The sequence below is a fragment of the Colossoma macropomum genome, unplaced genomic scaffold (assembly GCF_904425465.1).
Source record: "Colossoma macropomum unplaced genomic scaffold, Colossoma_macropomum, whole genome shotgun sequence".
Lineage (NCBI taxonomy): Eukaryota > Metazoa > Chordata > Actinopteri > Characiformes > Serrasalmidae > Colossoma > Colossoma macropomum.
Genome location: NW_023494789.1, coordinates 39,199,373 through 39,219,272, shown reverse-complemented (window position 1 = coordinate 39,219,272; position 19,900 = coordinate 39,199,373). Strand labels below are relative to the sequence as shown.

General features: G+C 36.8%; 1 protein-coding gene across 1 annotated transcript; it reads left to right on the top strand.

The window, feature by feature from the left end:
• The first annotated feature begins 678 nt into the window (after nt 1-678).
• LOC118807575 (tubby-related protein 1-like) lies at nt 679-19,231 on the top strand. Its single transcript, XM_036569610.1, has 15 exons — nt 679-799; nt 1,122-1,173; nt 5,000-5,039; nt 11,094-11,217; nt 11,330-11,449; nt 11,647-11,781; nt 12,284-12,394; nt 14,868-15,020; nt 15,205-15,290; nt 15,832-15,999; nt 16,212-16,324; nt 16,648-16,756; nt 16,883-16,981; nt 17,256-17,427; nt 18,132-19,231. The coding sequence occupies exons 1-15, from the start codon at nt 769-771 to the stop codon at nt 18,263-18,265; spliced, it is 1,647 nt and encodes a 548-aa protein (XP_036425503.1). The 5' UTR covers nt 679-768; the 3' UTR covers nt 18,266-19,231.
• The last annotated feature ends 669 nt before the right edge of the window (nt 19,232-19,900 follow it).

The following is a 19,900-nucleotide window of genomic DNA, read 5'->3' as shown; positions in this document are numbered from 1 at the left end:
TTGTAAAAGCGCTTAATAAATAAACTTTGGCTTGACTTGTCTTGAGATGTAATCAAAGTAATTCGAAGTTGTTTGTGAAATGGTGCATTGTAGAGCAACTCACCGACTCCTTACATTGGTGGTGAAATGAAATAGAGGTTGCAAAGAATCTGAATATAGCCATTTATTTTACTACTCAAAACAACCAGTTAACTTATACACATTTTTTGTGTATTTTTTGTGTACACACATTTTATTTGTATATAATTTTGAGTTATTATATGTAATGCTGGTGATGGTAAAATAGTTATAAATATTTGCCTCACAACACCCTGCATGAACCACTACTCCATGAATGGCTTTAAAAAAGTATGTTTTAGGCCAAAACCTTCTCTCAAAACTACTGTGAAACAATGAATCAGGCATCGGAAATGTATTTGTATGATTTCTTCTGAAAGCTTTCTGGGCGGTGTCTTTTAAAAGCATAAAGTCATCTGGTTCCTCTCTCCACCATTGGGAGCAATTCTGACTCAGTAAGTTTCAACAGAATGGAGCTTTTCACATCAAACCACTCTGAATGACCTTTTTAAAATTTGAACAATTTAATGATTATTCATTTTGAAAAATTAGTAGAATTCCCCTTCAGCAGAAGCTAACAGCGGGGGTTACAAAGTGTTTTGTAAAGGGGAGGTGGGGTCTTTTGTCTCCGGCTTAAATCCTATTAGGAGTCTGGGAGCTTTACTGCGGTGGGCAGCCAGAGGGTACATTCTGGAGTAGTGAGGTGGGTGCATGGAAAATAAACCTTTAAGATCCAGTCGAGGTAAGCGGATGTGTGTATGTGTGCATATATTCTGACTTGCTGTCATTGTGAGGACTAAATGGTCCATTTTTGATAACATAGTTTAAAAAAATGTTTTTTCTGACCTTTTTTAGTGTAAGATGTGTGATGTCTTTCTTAAGTATAGCTAAAATATTACCAACTTATTCCATATGTCAATTACTGATACAGTATAACACTGTCAACAGTGGCACTGTTGCTGTTTAGTGCTTCGACATTAGCTTAAACTGATTTTATTTAGCTCTGCTGTTTGCTCCTACGCCGTTATTCCTGGTGACAGTTTTCCGATTTCTGCTGTCCACAGTGACCATGCCTCTACAGAAAGAGATTCTGAGAGAAGTTTGGACGGAGAAAACGTGAGTATTTATCATCTCCTCATTGTAAGTAGGGCATATGATGTATCAGTCTGTTTCTTTGTCTTCTCCTAAAACAAGTCTGTCTTTTCCTGTCCATCTTTTTATTTTCTAAAAAGTCATTTACAGTGTAATTAAATAGATTTCATTAGATATTTAAGATGTAGCTAAATGGTAATTTGTTTAAAATAGAAAATATATAATTCAATATAAAATACCACCCACCCCTCCCCCTGGCTAACATATGGCATGTCAGTATAGTTATGGTCAAACTACTGCAAACTGATGTCATTTGCCATCGCTAAAAGTTGTGAAAGGAATCCAAGTAGGCATGGTACCTACTTTTTGACATTTTATTTCCAGAAATTTCAATTAAATGCAGAACATGAAGTGATTTATCTGCTTGTGCATCTTAAGGTGAGATGTTTATTGATAGTAGTACATCGCTGTTGTCAGAAGTAAACCTCAGATCTCCATTTTTGTTGTTTTTCAGTTTTTGACCTCACTTGAAAAAGCCTGTTGCCTTTTACATTGTGTGTAAACTGATGATGATGATTGATGAATGGACCAAAAGAAATGGCCCAAAATTACTTGGAAAAAAGTCTGGTTCCATTGACTTACATTAAAAGTAAGGTAGGTTTTTTCCTTCTCCTGTAAAGTTATCATTTTGGAGGTACAAGGTTTTCTTCTGACAACAGCGATATTACAAAGTGTTTTAAATTTGTGCATTGTTTAATAAGTACATTTTTAGGAGGGCTGGCCCAACCATTTACTTGCTGATATTTCCAAGTAAGTATTTGAATACTTATTCTCAAAACTGGTCTTAAAAACAATAATATTTGAAGCAGTTTTAGTTGTCAGTCTGATGGAACAGATGTGCATTCAAGCCACAAACGTATAACTGAAAACAAGACAATGTCTCTGAACATTATATAGAGAAACACAGCAAATGAATACTCACATATTTGAGGTATTTGGGCCAGCCGTAATTTTTAGAGATCTAACTACTTTACAAGCGGGTCCCTGTTACAGGTGGGCGTTATGATGATATTTTATCATTATCATGATAAATTTTGGTATCGTAATAAACAATATGCTTTTCTGAGCATATTGTGAACATTGTCTGTACTTACAAAACACAGACCAGATGCATGTTTCATTACAACGGGAGAGCAATTAGTTCTGTTTAATTGGATTATGTGAAAAGGTTTAATAAGAATCAGCTGTTTCTCCCAGCCATTTTTTAGTGTGTTGTATCTCTGTGTCAAAATATTGTAATATGTTTTATGTATTGTGAAAATGTCTAAATATTGTGAGATTTTTGCCACATTGTCCGTCTTTAGTCCTGTTATTGACTATAATGTAGACCAAGGGTGTCAAACTCAATCAGTAAATGGGCCATATTAAAAAATGTAATCAACTATCTGGGCCAGAGAAAAAAGTTTTTATTTAATTTTTAATTAATGTTGTGCTATAACCCGAACTGACTATTGTTTATTCAAAATATGCAAAATCCTCAACAGGAAAATACAGACACTTGTAGTAGACCTTAAAATATCACACGAATACTTGAAATATGCAAAATTTAAATGTCCCCAGGTGCTCTGTCTTTTAAACCTACCTATTTGCTTGAACTAGACCCGGGCATCCTTTCTTTGCTGCAAGTTCTTTAAGACTTGGGCTCAATTTCTGTTGGTTGAATTGCAGCTGAAATGCATGTTGGTGATATGACTGGTGTAGAATTGGGTAGAATTGAGGTGTAACCACTGTCCCATTTACTGTTGTTGGGGTAGGAGGGTAGGAGAGCACAATACGTTGCAGTTCATGCTGGAGACTGTAGTGCAGCACATTGTGAAACAGGTTAATATTAATAGAAAATTAAAATACTTTTGTGGGACAGATAGGACTGTGTAGCAGGCCTGATCTGGCCCACTGGCCTTGTGTTTGACACATGGGGTTTAGACTGTCAAGCTTACTACAAAAATGTAAAAGCCAAAATATCTACAATACATGTTTCATCATTGTATTTTAAATATAAACACATTTATAAGTTTATGAAGTCTGTAAGGTTTATAAGGTTTACAAGTTTGTCTTCAAGTTTCCTAAAATAATAATGAGTATATTCAAAAAATCTTCCATTCTGCAGGGTATCTGTGTGACACACCAAGACTTGTTGCTGATCATAGGATCGTTGCTTTACATTCACATGAAAACACAGACTCACAGTGAACATTCTGACATTGAGAGATGATTAATGAAGGGTCTCTATTTTATATATATATATATATATATATATACATATATATATATATATATATATATATAGTTTCAGTCATGCCCCTTGTGGGGTTAATGTTAGCTAGCAATTAAGGCAGCCAATGTTGAGGCAAGCAAGGATATTACATCCTTTGGAGACGTCCAAAGGAGACCTCATTGGTGGAAAAAGGAATGGGAAAGTCTGCAACACTCAACATGCTGTCTGTTTATATGGAAAGTCTCACCTTTCAATTAAAAGAGTGAATCAGCTTGCTGATAAAGCTGTGTGCCAGGCGCTTGTCGAGAGATGGCGAAAGGACGGCGCCCGAGCCCCAAGCCCCGCCTCCTGAGCCCTGCCTCATGTTCCACAGTGAGGCCACTGTACAACACCTGACATTCAACCCTGATGGCCAGGCTGCAGAACAGGAGGTGGGGCTTAGGAGATAAGCTCATACTTTGTGCTGTTTTGAACCTTGTGAATTTAATATTCTAATACAGTATTCCCAGGCTAAGCTTTAGGTAAATCGAGCCTATTTGTTGTAATCTAGCTGCAAAATAAATTACATGCACAGAGTTCCTGAGCTTATCTGACATTAGGTACTTAGGAAACAGCAAGCACTGGAAAAAGATTTGTTTCAGTAGACAATTTTAAGATTACATGAAGAAAAAAAATGTGAAGCAAAGCTACCACTTCTCCAGCTCCAGCTTCTGCCTATCAAGCAAGTTGGTTAGTTAGCAAGCTGATCTATCAAACAAAACAAACATCAAGACTCTCTGCAGCATTTTTTAATCCCTTAAGCTTTATTGAGAAGCCACTCCAGACATTTCTTGTCTACTGTTTTGGCTTCACAGTGTTAGCACCTTTTTTCTAGCACTTACTAGTGAGGATAATGTGACTGAACTTGAGCACAGTTAGCAAGACTAGCCTAACTAGCAACGTTAACAACTAACACACTTGGCTAACTAAATAAATATATAACCCAACTTTATATTGACTTTACTTGATGTATCTTGAATGTTTATTGTTTAGTAAGACTAAAGTCTGGAGTATTTTGATTTAATTCTTTACTTTTCCCAGTAATTAGTTATGATCTACAAAGCGGGTTAAAATAGCTGCTGGCAGCTAACATTATTGTTAACTCACCAGGATCAGGGTCTGACTGAGATTTTCTAATTGCTGAGGTAGGGTGGGAAAAAGCGTTTTTCTGATGTATGTTGACATTGTGGCGTCCTGTTTCTAATTTTTTGTTACGGCCCTGCAAAACCAGTACAAGGCTGGGTAATTTTCATCTTGTAGCTTGACTGATCAGACAGGTTGATCTGCTGAAGGCTGGCTCAATGTATTGCATCAGCTGATGAATAGATAACAACAATGTAGTACTAATGCATCATTATAGTAACTTGTGAGGCAGCTACCTTTCTACTCAGATTTATGCTATGCTAAATAGATATGCACTGGAAAGTTTTACTGTAATGTACTGTATTGTGTGTTTCAACCAAAGCTCTTGAATTTGCAAAATAACAATTGTACCTGTTAGCTTAAACTACATTTCTGTTTCATTTTGACTTTTAGAATTCATGATGATATACCACTTCTTAATGGACAGCACCAGGTGAGTTCACATGTCTCTTTGGTAGTTTAATTTTCTGATAAATTTGTGTGAAATCCATGCGACATATACATGTGAAATGTATTAATTTGCTCGGTTGTGTCTTATGTTGATGTGTGTAAGGGATAAATTCTCTTCCTGAGGTAGCATTACCTGTACACTCTCAGAAAAAATGGTACTAAACTGTCACTGGGGTGGTACCCTCAAGGGTACATCTCAGTACCTAGTCAGGGAACATAATTGTACCATAATCCATTACATTTGCATTTTCAGCATTTGGCAGACACTCCTATCCAGAGCAACTTACAATTTGATCTTTTATTTTAGTTTCTTTTTTTTTACACAGGTAGGCGAAGGTAAGGTTAGGAGTCTTGCCCAAGGACTCTTAATGGTATAGTGTAGAGTGTTTACCCAGGTGGGGATCGAACCCCAGTCTACAGCATAGAGGGCAGTGGTGTTACTCACTACACTATACCAACCATTGCCAACACGTATTTGACATATTGACTCCACACACCCCGTCTCATCTCCAGGCCTTTCAATTTGTTGTTCTGTTTTAAAACATTCAGTTATGAAAAGGTACAAATATGTACTTTTGTCGTTGGGAAAAACTTACTTAAGGTACACAACTGGGCTTTAAAACCACTGTGTTACCTTTGAGGGAACATATACATTGTTTGTACCTTAATGAATGAAAAATGTACCTGCACAGAACCTTTATTTCTAACAGTGTACAAAACTCCATCATAGAAGTGATACACAAGTCATAGATTGTTCATTAACCCGTCCGTCATCATCACTGTTCAAATAGTAATCAGAAAAAAGCAAACCGTGTTAAAGGTCTAAAACGAGTTCCTCAGAAGTGGACAACCCTCCCTCTCTCCTACCTTAGTTTGTCTGGTTGACGTGTCAGTGCAGCAGATGGGTCAGCTTGAAAATCCTCTTAGCAACTTTCTGCTGATGGTGATTCATTGAGTAAAGCCCTACACTTTCTCATCACTAGATTAGAGCCTCCACTCTGTAGACTATCAATGTATTGTAGGCCTTAGCATAGCCACGGAGCATTTGGAACTCAATATTTGGTGAAGCTGAAACATGTCTACCGACAAGGTGAGCTTGTTGCATTGTTGTGAAATTTGTAGGTAGGTTTTCTTGTATCTCATTCCTGATCGCAGAACAGAGTACGTTAAGGGGTGCTTGAGTCGGTGCTTGAGAAAGGAATAGAACTGTTGTTTGTGCTATTGGTGAAATTATGTTGTTCTATTCTTTCATCTTTTCAGATTTCTCAGGTTCATGAACAGTCTATCTGGACTGACGTTGCTAAGTAATGACAGAATCTTGTTTAGTGAGGACAGATACTAAAATATCCAGGTTTAAATATATTTCTTTTAGTATATATTATGACACTGTTATAATATATAAACTACATTTTAACTAGTTGAAAAAGTTGTCCTGATGTGACACTTGAATAATGTAAGTTGCTTTTTAGGCCTGGTGACATACATAAAAACAACTGGTAAAGATGCAGAGTGAAAATATTTTTAGGACCAGTAGAAAAATAAAAATATTTTTTGTGTGAGATTTTATAGTGTGACAGTTAAGTTAATAACACTAAAACATTTGGGCCACACAACAATATGCTAGACTAAAAACTGCCAAACCACATCAAAAATGGCAAAAATTTGCTGTATGTCGTTAATTTTTCATTTTCTTTATTCTCAACCCTCAAACCATCTCAAACTGGATTAGTTGATGGATAAAAGTAACACTTCATTTTAAATAAATTGTTTTTAAATATGTATAAATATATTCAAATATGATAAATATCATATTTTAATAGATCTAATTTTGTATATTTGATTTTCTTATGTAACAGACAATATGACAGTATGACTGTGCAAACAGCAATGCATTTGATATAAACATAGATGTTTCACCAACTGAGAGCACACTGTGACTCATGTATTTGAACCAGAGATTGTTATTGTAAAGAGACTCACTGACCGAGGAAACACTGGAACTTATCATATCATATGTAATAAAATAATCATATCATCACTACCAAAGAAACAACAAAAACTGTATATTTCCGATATAGTAAATTTACAGGAGAAGACTAAAATGTTCTTCATAAGTTAATGTAAAGAGATTTTATTCAAGAATCTCTATTAGTCAATGAATCATTAAGGTTTCACACAATGTAATAGACAGTTTCTATATTCAAATGATGTAGGGAGTTTAAAAAAAGCTTAAATATTATAGAGGATTGTCCTATTTTCTCGAACACTTTGTTCACTTAAAATTCAAGACATGAAAAAGTGGCAAGAGGGAACAGCAGAGATACATAGTAAGGCAGTTCAAGTCAAGTTTAAAGTAAAATAAATAAAGAAAACCTTAATTAAAACAACAGATCAAAATAAAGTACATTTAATGAAGATAAAGTAATGAACGTTTGAAAGATCAGTCAAAAAAATGGAAACGATGCAGTAATGAAGTACGAAGTAATCTGAGAGACGGTATGCACTTTTTAAAATGCATACATGACTGAATCACATTTAATAATAATAATAATAATAATAATAATAATAATAATAATAATAATACATTCATTCATTCATTTATAAAGCACTTATCATACTAGTGTCAGCTCAAAGAACGATACAGACAGGTGATAGAGTTTAACATTTAGATGATAAAGTTAACTATTATTGTTACTGTTATTGTTTGCTAACAGCAATAAATAAATAAAAGAAAGTTAAGAGGACACTTTTAAATGATCTGAAACAATAACAGATCAATTTAAAAATATAAGTACAAAAAAAGGAGTCAGAATTTTAATTATAAGATAAATTAAAGTCATTCAAGTTTCCAAGTGTTCCTTAAAAATGTGTACTGAGCTTGACTGCCTACTAAAAGATTGGACTGAGCTCCACAGTTTAGAAGTATAACTACAGAAAGAGGCCTCTCCATGCTTTCGTCCTTTGAGGAGCAGGTTTTGTACTTTAAACAACACTTACAGTGTGAATCAATCAGCATTATATTTAAAGAAAATAATATCAGTGTATATTAAGCCATTAGTAAGAGAATGTTTTGCAGTTGTATAAAATACCCTGTTACAGTGGTGGGAACAGTATGTTGTTTATCACTATAGAGACTGTGTTGTTTCAGGAGGGCTTGGTTAAATAAGGGTCTGTGTGTCTTGGTAGGGATTGTGAGAGGTGAGGTTATTAATAGTTCTGCTCTAATGGTGTCTTAAGTGGATCTCACACACACAGCCGCTCATAGACAGCCAGCGTTACACTGTGCCAGGCTCATAGTGACCTCCTTCTGAGAGAGAGAGAGAGAGAGAGAGAGAGAGAGAGACAGATTTTCCCATACTCGGGCTACAAACCACAGGAGGTTAGCTAATAGTGGCCCCCAAAGAAGATGTTATATGAACAACACTTCAGAATTAGGAATTTGCTGGTTTATATACAGTGTATTACAGAACAGGACTGGCTGTAAACTGCGCAGTAGTGTGTGAAGGTGATAGGCATCTGAGAAAATTACATGCAAAGCCATTTATCTGGGCACTATGCATTTATTTGTGCAAAAAACACTCACATTACAATAAATACAAATAAATAATACGTAATATGATGTGTGTTAGATTAACCATTTCCAAAGCTGTCCTTCAGGAAGCCCACAGTTTACAATAATGTTAATTATATATTACATTATTAAACATCATTCGACTTTAAAGTGGATTGAATCTAATAATTCAGAGCCTGTGAACTAGTGGTCTAACACACTTTTTTCATGTTAAGTCAGCCTGAAAAAATGGATGTGATTGCTGTCTTGGCCAAAAAAGGCCTGGAGCTTAATTCATAGAAAATAATTGCATGCAAATGGAATATTGGTCAGAAAAAAATAGTGAATAGACATTTTCTCCATATTTAGCCCCAGGCACCTTCAATAACTGGTTTAATTAATCAATACTTCTTTATCCCCTGTGTGGTTTTGGGGTCTGTGGGAGCTATTTTCAGTGTTTACCAAAAGGAAAAATGATGTGATTTATTATGATTTCAACCTCAGATTCCTTGGCCTTTGCTCATTTCCTGTGAAGAACATAGAAAATAACACATTTTCAATGACTCCACACTGTTCAACCCCTACACATTTATATTACACTTGTGGTGTTGGGTGAACCCGCGGGGATAAAAGTGTGGAGGTGCTGTGTCCCTTCACTCTGTTCTCCTCCTACATGGGCTGCTGTTAGTGTGTGTGTGTGTTTGTATATGCGTGTGTCTGTGTGTATATGTGTTTGTATACGTGTGTGTGTGTGAGGGTGGACAACATGGGCAGGCTGCTGACCGGCTACGGCTGCTAAAGCAGAACCCTACTCTGGACACTTGCAATATTTTAAATATCTGGTATTTTTACATAAACTGTTATGGCTGTATTGATTAAAAAAAATTACTAATGCGGTGGCTCCACCAGACTCATTAAGTAACAAAAACATGAACACCACATAAGGGTTAAACTAAATCAGGTGTGCTGCTGATGGCATTTAACAAATTGGTACAATGGCTGGAGTGCAGTGAGAGGTCTACCTGTATTCTTCAAACCAACATACTAATAACTTTTTCAAAATTCTTGTTGTTTCATGGTATTTTTCTTTATTTGTGTTTATTCTAATGTTAAATAGTATCTTGTTGTCATAAACAAGCTTACTTTTTTTGGCATTTGCACACACTGTATATCAGATGCGTATCATTCTCACTGTTGTGTACACACTAAATTTTGTTCAAAGGCCCAGGCTTACTCAACCAAACCCTCTTGTATGAGAACTTGGCATGAAAGCAAGTTAGTGCATTATGTGTGCTGATGATGCAATGTGTTTTCCATGAGTGGCGGACTCCTCTGAGTAATTACTTGTGTCAGATACAGGGCAAGTTGTGTAAGGTAGTTATGCACTGATACAGCCAGAGCTCCAGCTGAGCAAGACAGTGAAAAATAGTGGCACCCTCATGTAATTATTCAAGTGAAACCAAAGCTGTTTTGGATTATTACTTTTATTCTCGTATGCAGTATAAGAGTCTCATTTTTCAGGTTACTTTATTTGTAGACTGATAAATATTATGATTAAGAGAAAAATAACATGCTTCCTGCTACATTTGAGGATATATTTTAAGGTCATCTTTGTTATCTAAACATGTACGTTGTTACTTTTTTGGACTACAGTATCTACCTTACTGTCATTGTTATATGCTAAAGCAGCGTCGCCCAAAGTGTGGCTCACAAGCCAAAGTAGTCTGTGGCCCATGAGCCTGTGAGGATGTTTGAAAGTTACCCTAACCCCACTTCCTCACGATGGGAGAACAAACATAATTTACATAATATATAACTTAAATTATTATTTCTTTTCTTTTAAAATTGTATTTTTGAAGTATTTTAATAAGAAACATAGTGGAATGTTCTAACATACACCTTTAAAACTCTATTTGAAACCTGCCTGCCTTCTTGATTTGTATATTGTTTTTTTTTTTCTTTTTGGGCCTCAGCCTACCATAAACTTTGGCCTGGTAAGACAAAATCTCTGGGCTAGATTAAAAAAAAGAAAGAAAGAAAAGAAAGCAAATAGGAAGTTGACCAAATAAAACATCACTGGTTAGGAATAGTATGTCATTGCAGCCTAAACACTTTCAACATAATTTTGATATATTCATAGTACAGTCAGTATATATGCTGGTGGTCAGTTTGATGCAGCTTGTAGTCTTTCTAATTTAAATAGAACACTTTTGTCAAAATGGACAATACTGGTATCAGATCACACACAACCGTTAATGTAAGTGGTACAAAGTACATTTTATAATAGATATTTATAACTTTACATGCTATTGTTTGCCTCTTACTGCTGCTTATGTGGATCCCTTCAATGGTAAGTAACTAAACTTTCTCTTTTGATTCAGTTACAACCGTTTTAATAGAAATGTAATACCTGGTTCATTCATTCACTCGTTCATGACCTATCATTGATAAACTGCTCTCATTCTATTTACCAGCATACATCAATAGAAGCCCAAGAAGAAGAAGGCGGAGTCTACTCCAGCAGAGACCAATGGGACAGAAGCTAAACCAAAAAAAACAAAGAGTAAAAAAACTGGAGAATTGTCCACAGAGAGCAGCCCTGCTGCTCAAAGTAAGATAGAGATTTAAGCCCACAGTGTTTGTCTTTCATGCTACCTTTGCAATAATTCTGCCTACAATCGGAAGCATGAAATCCTAACTTTGACACAAACTCACTGAAATAGATGGTGAGAAGGTGAAGAAAAAGAAAACAGAGAAGGAGAAGGAGAAAGAAAAGGAATCGCCACCAAAAGAAAAAGCTGAACCCAAAAAGAAAGCCAAAAGTGCCCCAAAGAAGAAGAAGAGTGAGTTCATTGACTGTCTCCCTATAATAACAGTACAAAGTTGTGCCATTATTTACCTGCAAAATAAATCTCACTATTGTTATGAAAGGGTAAAAACACATTAGGCAGCGTCCAACTCTGTTGGCTTTCTGGTTGTACAGTAAAGCATGTGATTTCTCAGATAAGAAATCTGTTTTGATCTTTTTAATGTGCTCTAGGCTCGACTGAAGATGATGACGAAGATGATGATGACGAAGAAGAAGCTACTCCCCAGAAGAAGACAAAGAAAAAGCCCTTAAAGGACAGTTCTGATGGAAAGGAAAAAGAAAAGGAGAAGAAGTCTAAATCTAAAGGTGAACTCCAAATTGAAATTATTATGTTTTTGTTTATGTTAATAAAATCTTTCACCAGTATTTTAATATGATCAACTCCTGCAGTATATGTCATAGATATTACAGCCTCTCTCAGTTTTAATTGTAAGAATAGAAGGATATATTTTGTAGAGCACATGCTCTAGACTAAGCTTTCAGCTGTGTAATAGGATTAGGCTAGTCTTGATTTCCTTGGACACGGTGTATCTGGAGCCTGTCCTCCAGTTTTGGGGGAGGGTGACCATATTTCAATCAAGTCAATCAATGTCCTTCTAGCAGGTGACCACAGTGGAGTGGGACTTGCTGTTGTCGGTCAAAGCATTTTGAGGAAGCCCTCAGTGAAACAGTGTCTAACTAAAAGACCATAGATGTCTATGCTGCATAGTTTCAATGATTATTGTGAAGTCTAAGAAAAGGGGTTGAAGTTCTCTGTGCAGAAACCTGTTGGCTCACTTGTTTATTTCTTCACTATGTGAACATTTAGAGGACAAAGAAGACAAAGACAGTAAAGCGAAGTCCAAAACCAAAAAGAAGGAGCCAGCCTCTATGTTCCAGATAAACGGAGACAAGCCCGAAACCAAGAGTAAAAAGAAAGGTCAGTGATGACACAAACTTTCAATCTACAGTAACTTGCCACTGCCTTTTTTGTACCGAAAGGTTATGCTCAGGAGCTGCACATCAAAATTCATGTAGAAATCATTTTTGTGATATATTGTGATCTTTACTGAGATGTGATCTTTACTCAGAGGGCTTGTTTCCAGCACAGTCTGGTCCCTGCTCAAACCCTCCTGATTAAACTTATCAGTTAATTACCAAGTTTAGTGTTTGAGAGGAATTACAAAACTGTGCTGGATATGCGACCTCCAAGACCCGTTTTAAAGCCTTCAGCTAAGTAGGGGGCCTGGACATATGGACCATAAACTTGCCCAATGTTAACCCCTGTGTAGTGTTGGGATCTGTGGGACCCATTTTCAATGTTTACCAAAAGAAAAAATTATGCAATTTATTATTATTATTTCAACCTCAGATTCCTTGACCTTTGCTCATTTTCTGTGAAGAACGTATATAATAACACATTTTCAGTGTCTTCACTCTGTTCACCCCCCACACATTTATATTACACTTGTGGTGTTGGCTGAACCTGTGGGAAATAAAAGTGTGGAGGTGCTGTGTCCTTCACTCTGTCCTCCTCCTACATGTCCTGCTGTTAGTGTGTGTATATGTGTGTGTTTGTATATGTGTGTGTGTGTGTGTGTGTGTGTGTGTGTGTGTGCGTGTGTGTGTATGTGTGCGTGTGTGTGTATGTGTGTGTGTGAGGGTGGACAACATGGGCAGGCTGCTGACTGGCCACAGCTGCTAAAGGAGAACCCTACTGTGGCCACTTGTGATATTTTAAACATCTGGAATTTTTACATAAACTGTTATGGCTGTATTGATTAATAAAAATGCTAATGCGGTGGCTCCACCAGACCCATTAAGTAACAAAAACATGAACACCACATAAGGGTTAAACTAAATCAGGTGTGCTGCTGATGGCATTTAACAAATCGGTACAATGGCTGGAGTGCAGTGAGAGGTCTACCTGTATTCTTCAAACCAACATACTAATAACTTTTTCAAAATTCTTGTTGTTTCATGGTATTTTTCTTTATTTGTGTTTATTCTAATGTTAAATAGTATCTTGTTGTCATAAACAAGCTTACTTTTTTGGCATTTGCACACACTGTATATCAGATGCGTATCATTCTCACTGTTGTGTACACACTAAATTTTGTTCAAAGGCCCAATATAAACCAACATACTAATAACTTAAAAAAAAACAATAATACAGTGGGTCCACCAGACCACTGAGTAACAAACACATCAACACCACACAAGGGTTAAAGGGTCAGTCCAACCAATATGAAAAATGTAACAGTCTCTACATCTGTTGTAAATATGCTTACTTGCATCCTACAGCAGTGCCACAGTAGTCTTTAATGTGAGACTGTCCCATTTAAAGACTAAGAAAACCCCCTTTCTGATGCATCTTAAAGGTCGGAGGAAAAACTACAACTTATTTTGGGTGGATTTTTGGAGAAAGACTGGTTTAAATAGTTTTTTTTTCCATTAGCTGGTGAATACAGGAGGAAGTAGATAGCAAATGTCAATGTTAGAAAGGTGAATATCTTATTTCAGCCCTGCAACTCTCATAGTCTTCAAATCATTATTACAACGGAATAGATTATTCAAATGACAAAAAGGACTTGGAGGACAATAAGATAAAAGCTAAAGTTTGCATTGATGTTTTCCTTATGATTTTGATTGATGACTGAGGTAAAATTTACACTAGCGCTAACTTGGTTGTGTTTATTAGCCTATAGCTCAGTGGCTAGGCTAGCAGTCAGGACTGATTGACACCACAAGGCTTGCCAGTGGTTGTATGATGTATCCGAGTAATGCATGCTGGGTATTGTAATGAGAGAACACTGATGAACAGGAACATGAAACTGATATAAAAATGTAAATACTGTCAAACCAATGAGGCTGAGAGATGTAATGCTGTGCTACAGAATACTGCATAAGATGAAAGATAGCATTAAACTCTAGTTTTAGGCCAGGATCCGATTATTGAGTCACTTATTATATAATAATAATAAAAAAAACAAATAATATTAAATTATAATTCACCATATCCTGTTTAACTATTTACAATTATGTCTATCACTCTCACAAACTTAAAGAGACAAAATACTTTAAAGTCCACATTGAGAGGAAAATTCAAGCACTTAAACATTCATAATATGCAAAGAATGTTACTTTATAGATTTAGTACATATTTCATGTTGTATGACAAAAATTTGCAGAATTAGGGAAAACATGATAATTACAGTTCCTCATGTAGATCATCCGGAGACACTGCCCATTTGGCATTTTTTTATGAGTGGAACCTTTGCTTTTCGCTCATTTGCTAGTTTGTGCTTTCAGTAGTGCTGTTCATCTGCTGATACGTTTTTTAGACAGTGTGATGCTGTACTGGGTCCTGTTTTGATTTCTTGCATGACAATGGGATGCATGACTGATACCAGCTGCCAAATCAGAGAGTGAGAATGAGAGTGAAGCAGAGAGCAAAAGCAGCAAGAACAAAAAGAAGAGTAGCTCAAACCCAGCCTCCATGTTCCAGACGGGTGGAGAGAAGGAAAAGGAGAAGGACAAAGACAAAAAGACCAAAAAGTCCAAAAGTGAGTTCTAGACTTGTTTTTGCTGTAGATTTTCTAGATATGTGACAGTCCATTATGCAAACATGGCTATTTAATTCATGATATGCTCAAACTTATATGACCCAACTTTGTCCAGCAGCGGTTAGCTTTTCATAAGAAGTGTACAGTATTTGGGTCAGGGTCTATCTATTTTGCCTTTCTTCAGGTCCTGCAAAAGCAGAAGAGAGTGATGACTCCGATTCTGAGGCCACACAGAAGAAGAAAAAGGGAAAAGGAAAAAAGGGGAAAAAGGTACTGTAAGGTTGCATCACAGACAAGTGGGAAATTATATAATATACAATCATAACAGTTGTTTGATTCTGATTTTCACCATATGTGTGTGAATATATTAGTAACCATGTCAGTTTTGTAGTCATAGCACATTCCTAGTGTAGAAGCCTTTTCCTCTATTGAATGACACCACTATCTGTTGAGAAAAGTAAGCCTTTTCTGATAAACATCAGTTTTTCTGTTACATTTTTTAGTGAATATGCATCACTGTAGACTGTCTTTACCTTAGAAGAGCAGAACTCGGCTTTGCTATGTGATCATGCAGCCCTCTTGGCTGATATTTCGCAAAGCTCCAGGAAAGATAAGGCCCCTTCTGTCATCCTCGCCAAATGAAAGTGCACACAATTACAGCATATGATTACAGCAAATAGGCAGCATATGGTTCAGCTGTGATTTGAACTTGCTGAACCGTCTGAACCCTTTGTCTTCAGCCTCTGTGCTGTTTTCTGGACACCCCATGCAGTGTGGTATGAAACAGCTCTCTCTTTCTGGAACTTTAAAGGAGGAGCGAGCACCTTCACCGGTCATTGAGTTTGAGGACCTGGAGGAGTTTGTGCTTCAGCCCGCACAGCAGGGCATCACAGTGAAATGCAAAGTGACCCGGGACAAGAGAGGAATGGACCGGGGCCTTTATCCTACCTACTACCTCCACCTAGACAATGAGAAGAAGGTTAGCCAAGTCCTTGTGGTCTTGTAGTCAACACATTTGGCTTTACTCTCACCTTGGGGAATAGAGGTTTAGAACTCCAGGAAAATGTTCTTGGTAAAGTTGCCAAACATGTTAGAGATGTTTATTTAGGTTGGAGCTGTTTTCCCAAATGCTAGAGTTCTCACTGATATTTTAAGGAAGTCTAAAATCACATCATTACTCTTTACAAGCAGGTATTTTTGCTGGCAGGGAGGAAACGCAAGAAGAGCACAACCTCTAATTACTTGATCTCAACTGACCCCACTGATCTCTCCAGAGGAGGTGAAAACTTCATAGGGAAACTGAGGTTAGTAGTCTTTGATACAGTTGGCGACTACACTACTCTCAGGTCCATACTGTACTGTACCTTATGAAAAAGAACTGTAATAACACTCATTTTATAAAAAAAGGATTTCTATAGTGCTGAATAGTAATTCTATAGTAATCTACAGTATATTTGCCACCACTTATTATGCCTATAGTACTAATAGTAAACTATAATACATGTGTTGTACCCTTTAGTAAACTATAGCTAATCTCCCAATTCACTTAGATTTAATTTAGAAATTACTGAAATATTGTTATAGCTCTTTTTCATAAGATTGCCTATTTGCTCTGTTGTTGTTCCAGGTCCAATCTGATGGGCACTAAATTCACAGTGTTTGATAACGGGCTACACCCAGACAGAGCCCTTCCAGACATGTCAAATGCAAGGCAGGAGTTAGCAGCCATTATCTATGTAAGACATTTACTACAGTCTCCTCAGCTTAGTCGACCTTGATCCCAAATAAATATGGATGAGGATGAAATGAGGCTTTTATATGCTTAGACAGGAGATCATATCTGTCTCTTGGTTGTTTTCCAGGAGACCAATGTGCTAGGAATGAAAGGTCCGAGACGGATGACTGTCGTCATTCCTGGCATGAGCAAGGAGGGAGACCGAGTACCTTTACGACCACGGAGTGTAAGCAAAATACAGCAGCATTTTTGCTTAATGGCACATGTTTCTCTTACAGTGGCCTTAGTGGGATTTCTCACTGTGCTTTGGTTATCTACTACCCCCTATTGTCTTCATCCAGTATTGCACAAGCACTGAATGTAAAATGTGATTTGTGAATTGAGTAAGTTAAGAAAATGCAGACATTTTAATTCAGTCAGTGAAAGTTACAAATAAATGGTCTACCTGCCATTAATAATACTCAAACACATCGAGAGTTGTCTTGTCTTGGTCTCAACAGGAAAACGACGGCCTTCTGATTCGCCACCAGAACAGAAACATGGAGAACCTGATAGAGCTGCGCAACAAAACACCTGTGTGGAATGAGGAGACAGCATCCCACGTACTCAACTTCAACGGCAGGGTCACACAGGCCTCCATTAAAAACTTCCAGATTATACACAACAAAGACCGTAAGCAGGATTCCATCCTTTCTTTGTTTTTGAGGTGTAATACCACATAGAAGAAATATATGAAAAATATACTACAATACATTCTGTTTATAATATATAATGTGGAATGTAATGAGATCATGTTGGGGTAGGGGTTGCCAATAAGGCAAAAATATAATAAAAACAAGTACAGTGATTTTTTTTGTTCAAAATTTCACTTTCTGCATACACCAAATACAGTTAAACAGGACTAATTATGTTGTCTTTTTAATGAAATATGCAGCTGTTCATTGTTCTTTAAGCATGGATGATATCCATGATAATATCATCACATTGTCCACCATAATTGCCTTCTTCAGGGACACTTTGCAATTAACCATAGAGTTTCCAAACCCTGGTCCTGGTGGTGTTCTGCACTGCACGATTTAGTATTTTTCCTTCTCCCAACATACAACTGATCCAACTAATCTGCTCATTAACAGCCCCTTATTGAGTTGAAGTGGTCATGTCAAAGCAGTGTAAGCACTAAAATGTGCAGGGCAGTGAGCCTCCAGGCCCAGGTTTGAGAAATACTGGTCTATGGCATTGTTCTTGGTCAACAACTTTGTTTTAGACATCATAGCTATAGACCACAGAACCTTTTTACTATCAGTACGTTAACTGCGTGATGACAATAAATGTAGTGTTGTCAAATTTGACACCACATGTATGTCATGTGATTGCAGAGGACTACATCGTGATGCAGTTTGGAAGAGTTGCTGATGATGCCTTCACTCTGGACTATAACTACCCTCTGTGTGCAGTGCAGGCCTTTGCCATTGCCCTCTCCAGCTTTGACGGCAAAATTGCCTGTGAGTAAAAGCTTCCAGCCTTCAACACGGTGTGCGACACGACCCACGACAAGCTCTTCAGCATGATTCTTCTATGTGTCACTGAGAGGATCTTCGAATGAGAGTAAAGATTAAGGTTTAAATCTCTACAGAATAAGAGGATGGCCTTGAAGAGGCTCTTGTCAAATCTCAGGTGGTGCACATGACATACTTTGCATTAAGGGAAGATAAAATGAAACATAGGCTATCTATTCTCTGGTATAATTTTTGGGGGCTGGGGGATGTGTGAAATACTCCATTTGGAAACAATCAGAAGTTATGACTGCATCAAGAAACTCTGCAATAGCTGTTTAGATGTTACACTGTTTTCCCGATAACATTTCTTTAATGCATATACAACTCTTCTCCTGATTTTACAGTAAAGTAGAGAAACACAAGACAGTATAATTTAAACATACCATGACAGATTCCAAGAAAATGGCCAGTGTGAGGAATAATGGAGACTTTATTGTTGTGGTTTGCGATAATTATTTTTTTGATCCCTGTTTAAGACACTTTCCAATACATTTCTCTGATTGATTTTAATGTATTTTGCCATAAATGTTTTTTTTTGCATTGTTTTTCCCTCTTTTCATGTGTGTGTGTGCGTGTGTGGGTGTGTGTGTGTCACAAATCATGTGTGTCTTGTCTGCATGTTCTGTGCATGTGCAGACTCGTGAATTCCTGCTCTCTTCTTTTTTTTCTCATTCTGGTTTTTGCACATGCCCAAATAGGTATCATTATTTCCTGAAACATTTCTTCATTTCCAAGTTTGTACCACCTTTTGTTGTCATAGTGAACTTCCATTTTTGTTTCTTTGATTTGCGTGGATTGCCTTTTATATTTCATTGCACCCTTGTTTGGGTTATTGTGAGTTATTGAGATATAGACTGTGGGTTATTAAGATATAGACTGTCATAGATACACCATCTTTCTTTCCATCTGTAGGAGAATATACAGTTAATGTAAGGAGTAGTATATAGTAATTTGGCATGAAATAAAAGTACTTGCATAAACAATGGTCCCTCTCTCTTTGTTGATTTCCCTGTCTTTTTCCTTTGGTATCTTTTTAAAATAATTAGGCTCAAACTCAAAAAAGAAAATATTATAGTTAGAAAGATACAGAAATAGACCTTTTTTCACCTTGTTAGTTTATGTCTCTGGTCATATTAAGCAAAATGACAAAAGTCTTGTTTTCCTTTAATGTTCCATGAAAGCATAGTAATGTTTACGTGTCTCTAAAACATCTAATTGTAGATTGCCTCACTGTGTACCAGTGAGCAGAGAAAATTATTATTAATTAACAATAAACCCCCCCCTCCCGCCACCACCCCCACCTATCATAAAGAGAAAACGAACAGCAAGCTTAGAGACCCTTCCTGATATGGTTTCACTTACAAATACATCATGATATGGAAGGAAAATCTTCTGATTTCTGACTCACATTGACTTTAAAATAGGACATAGTCACTTCAAGCTTGGCACTCTTGGACTGAATTTCTATTTAAAGATTGTGATTAACAAAACAAAAAACAAAGTTTAGATTTACAAAAGCACTCCTGTTGCAGATGGCACTGGGCATGAAAAACCTGTCTGAGTGCCGAGGCCCTCGGGGCAGAAAAGGA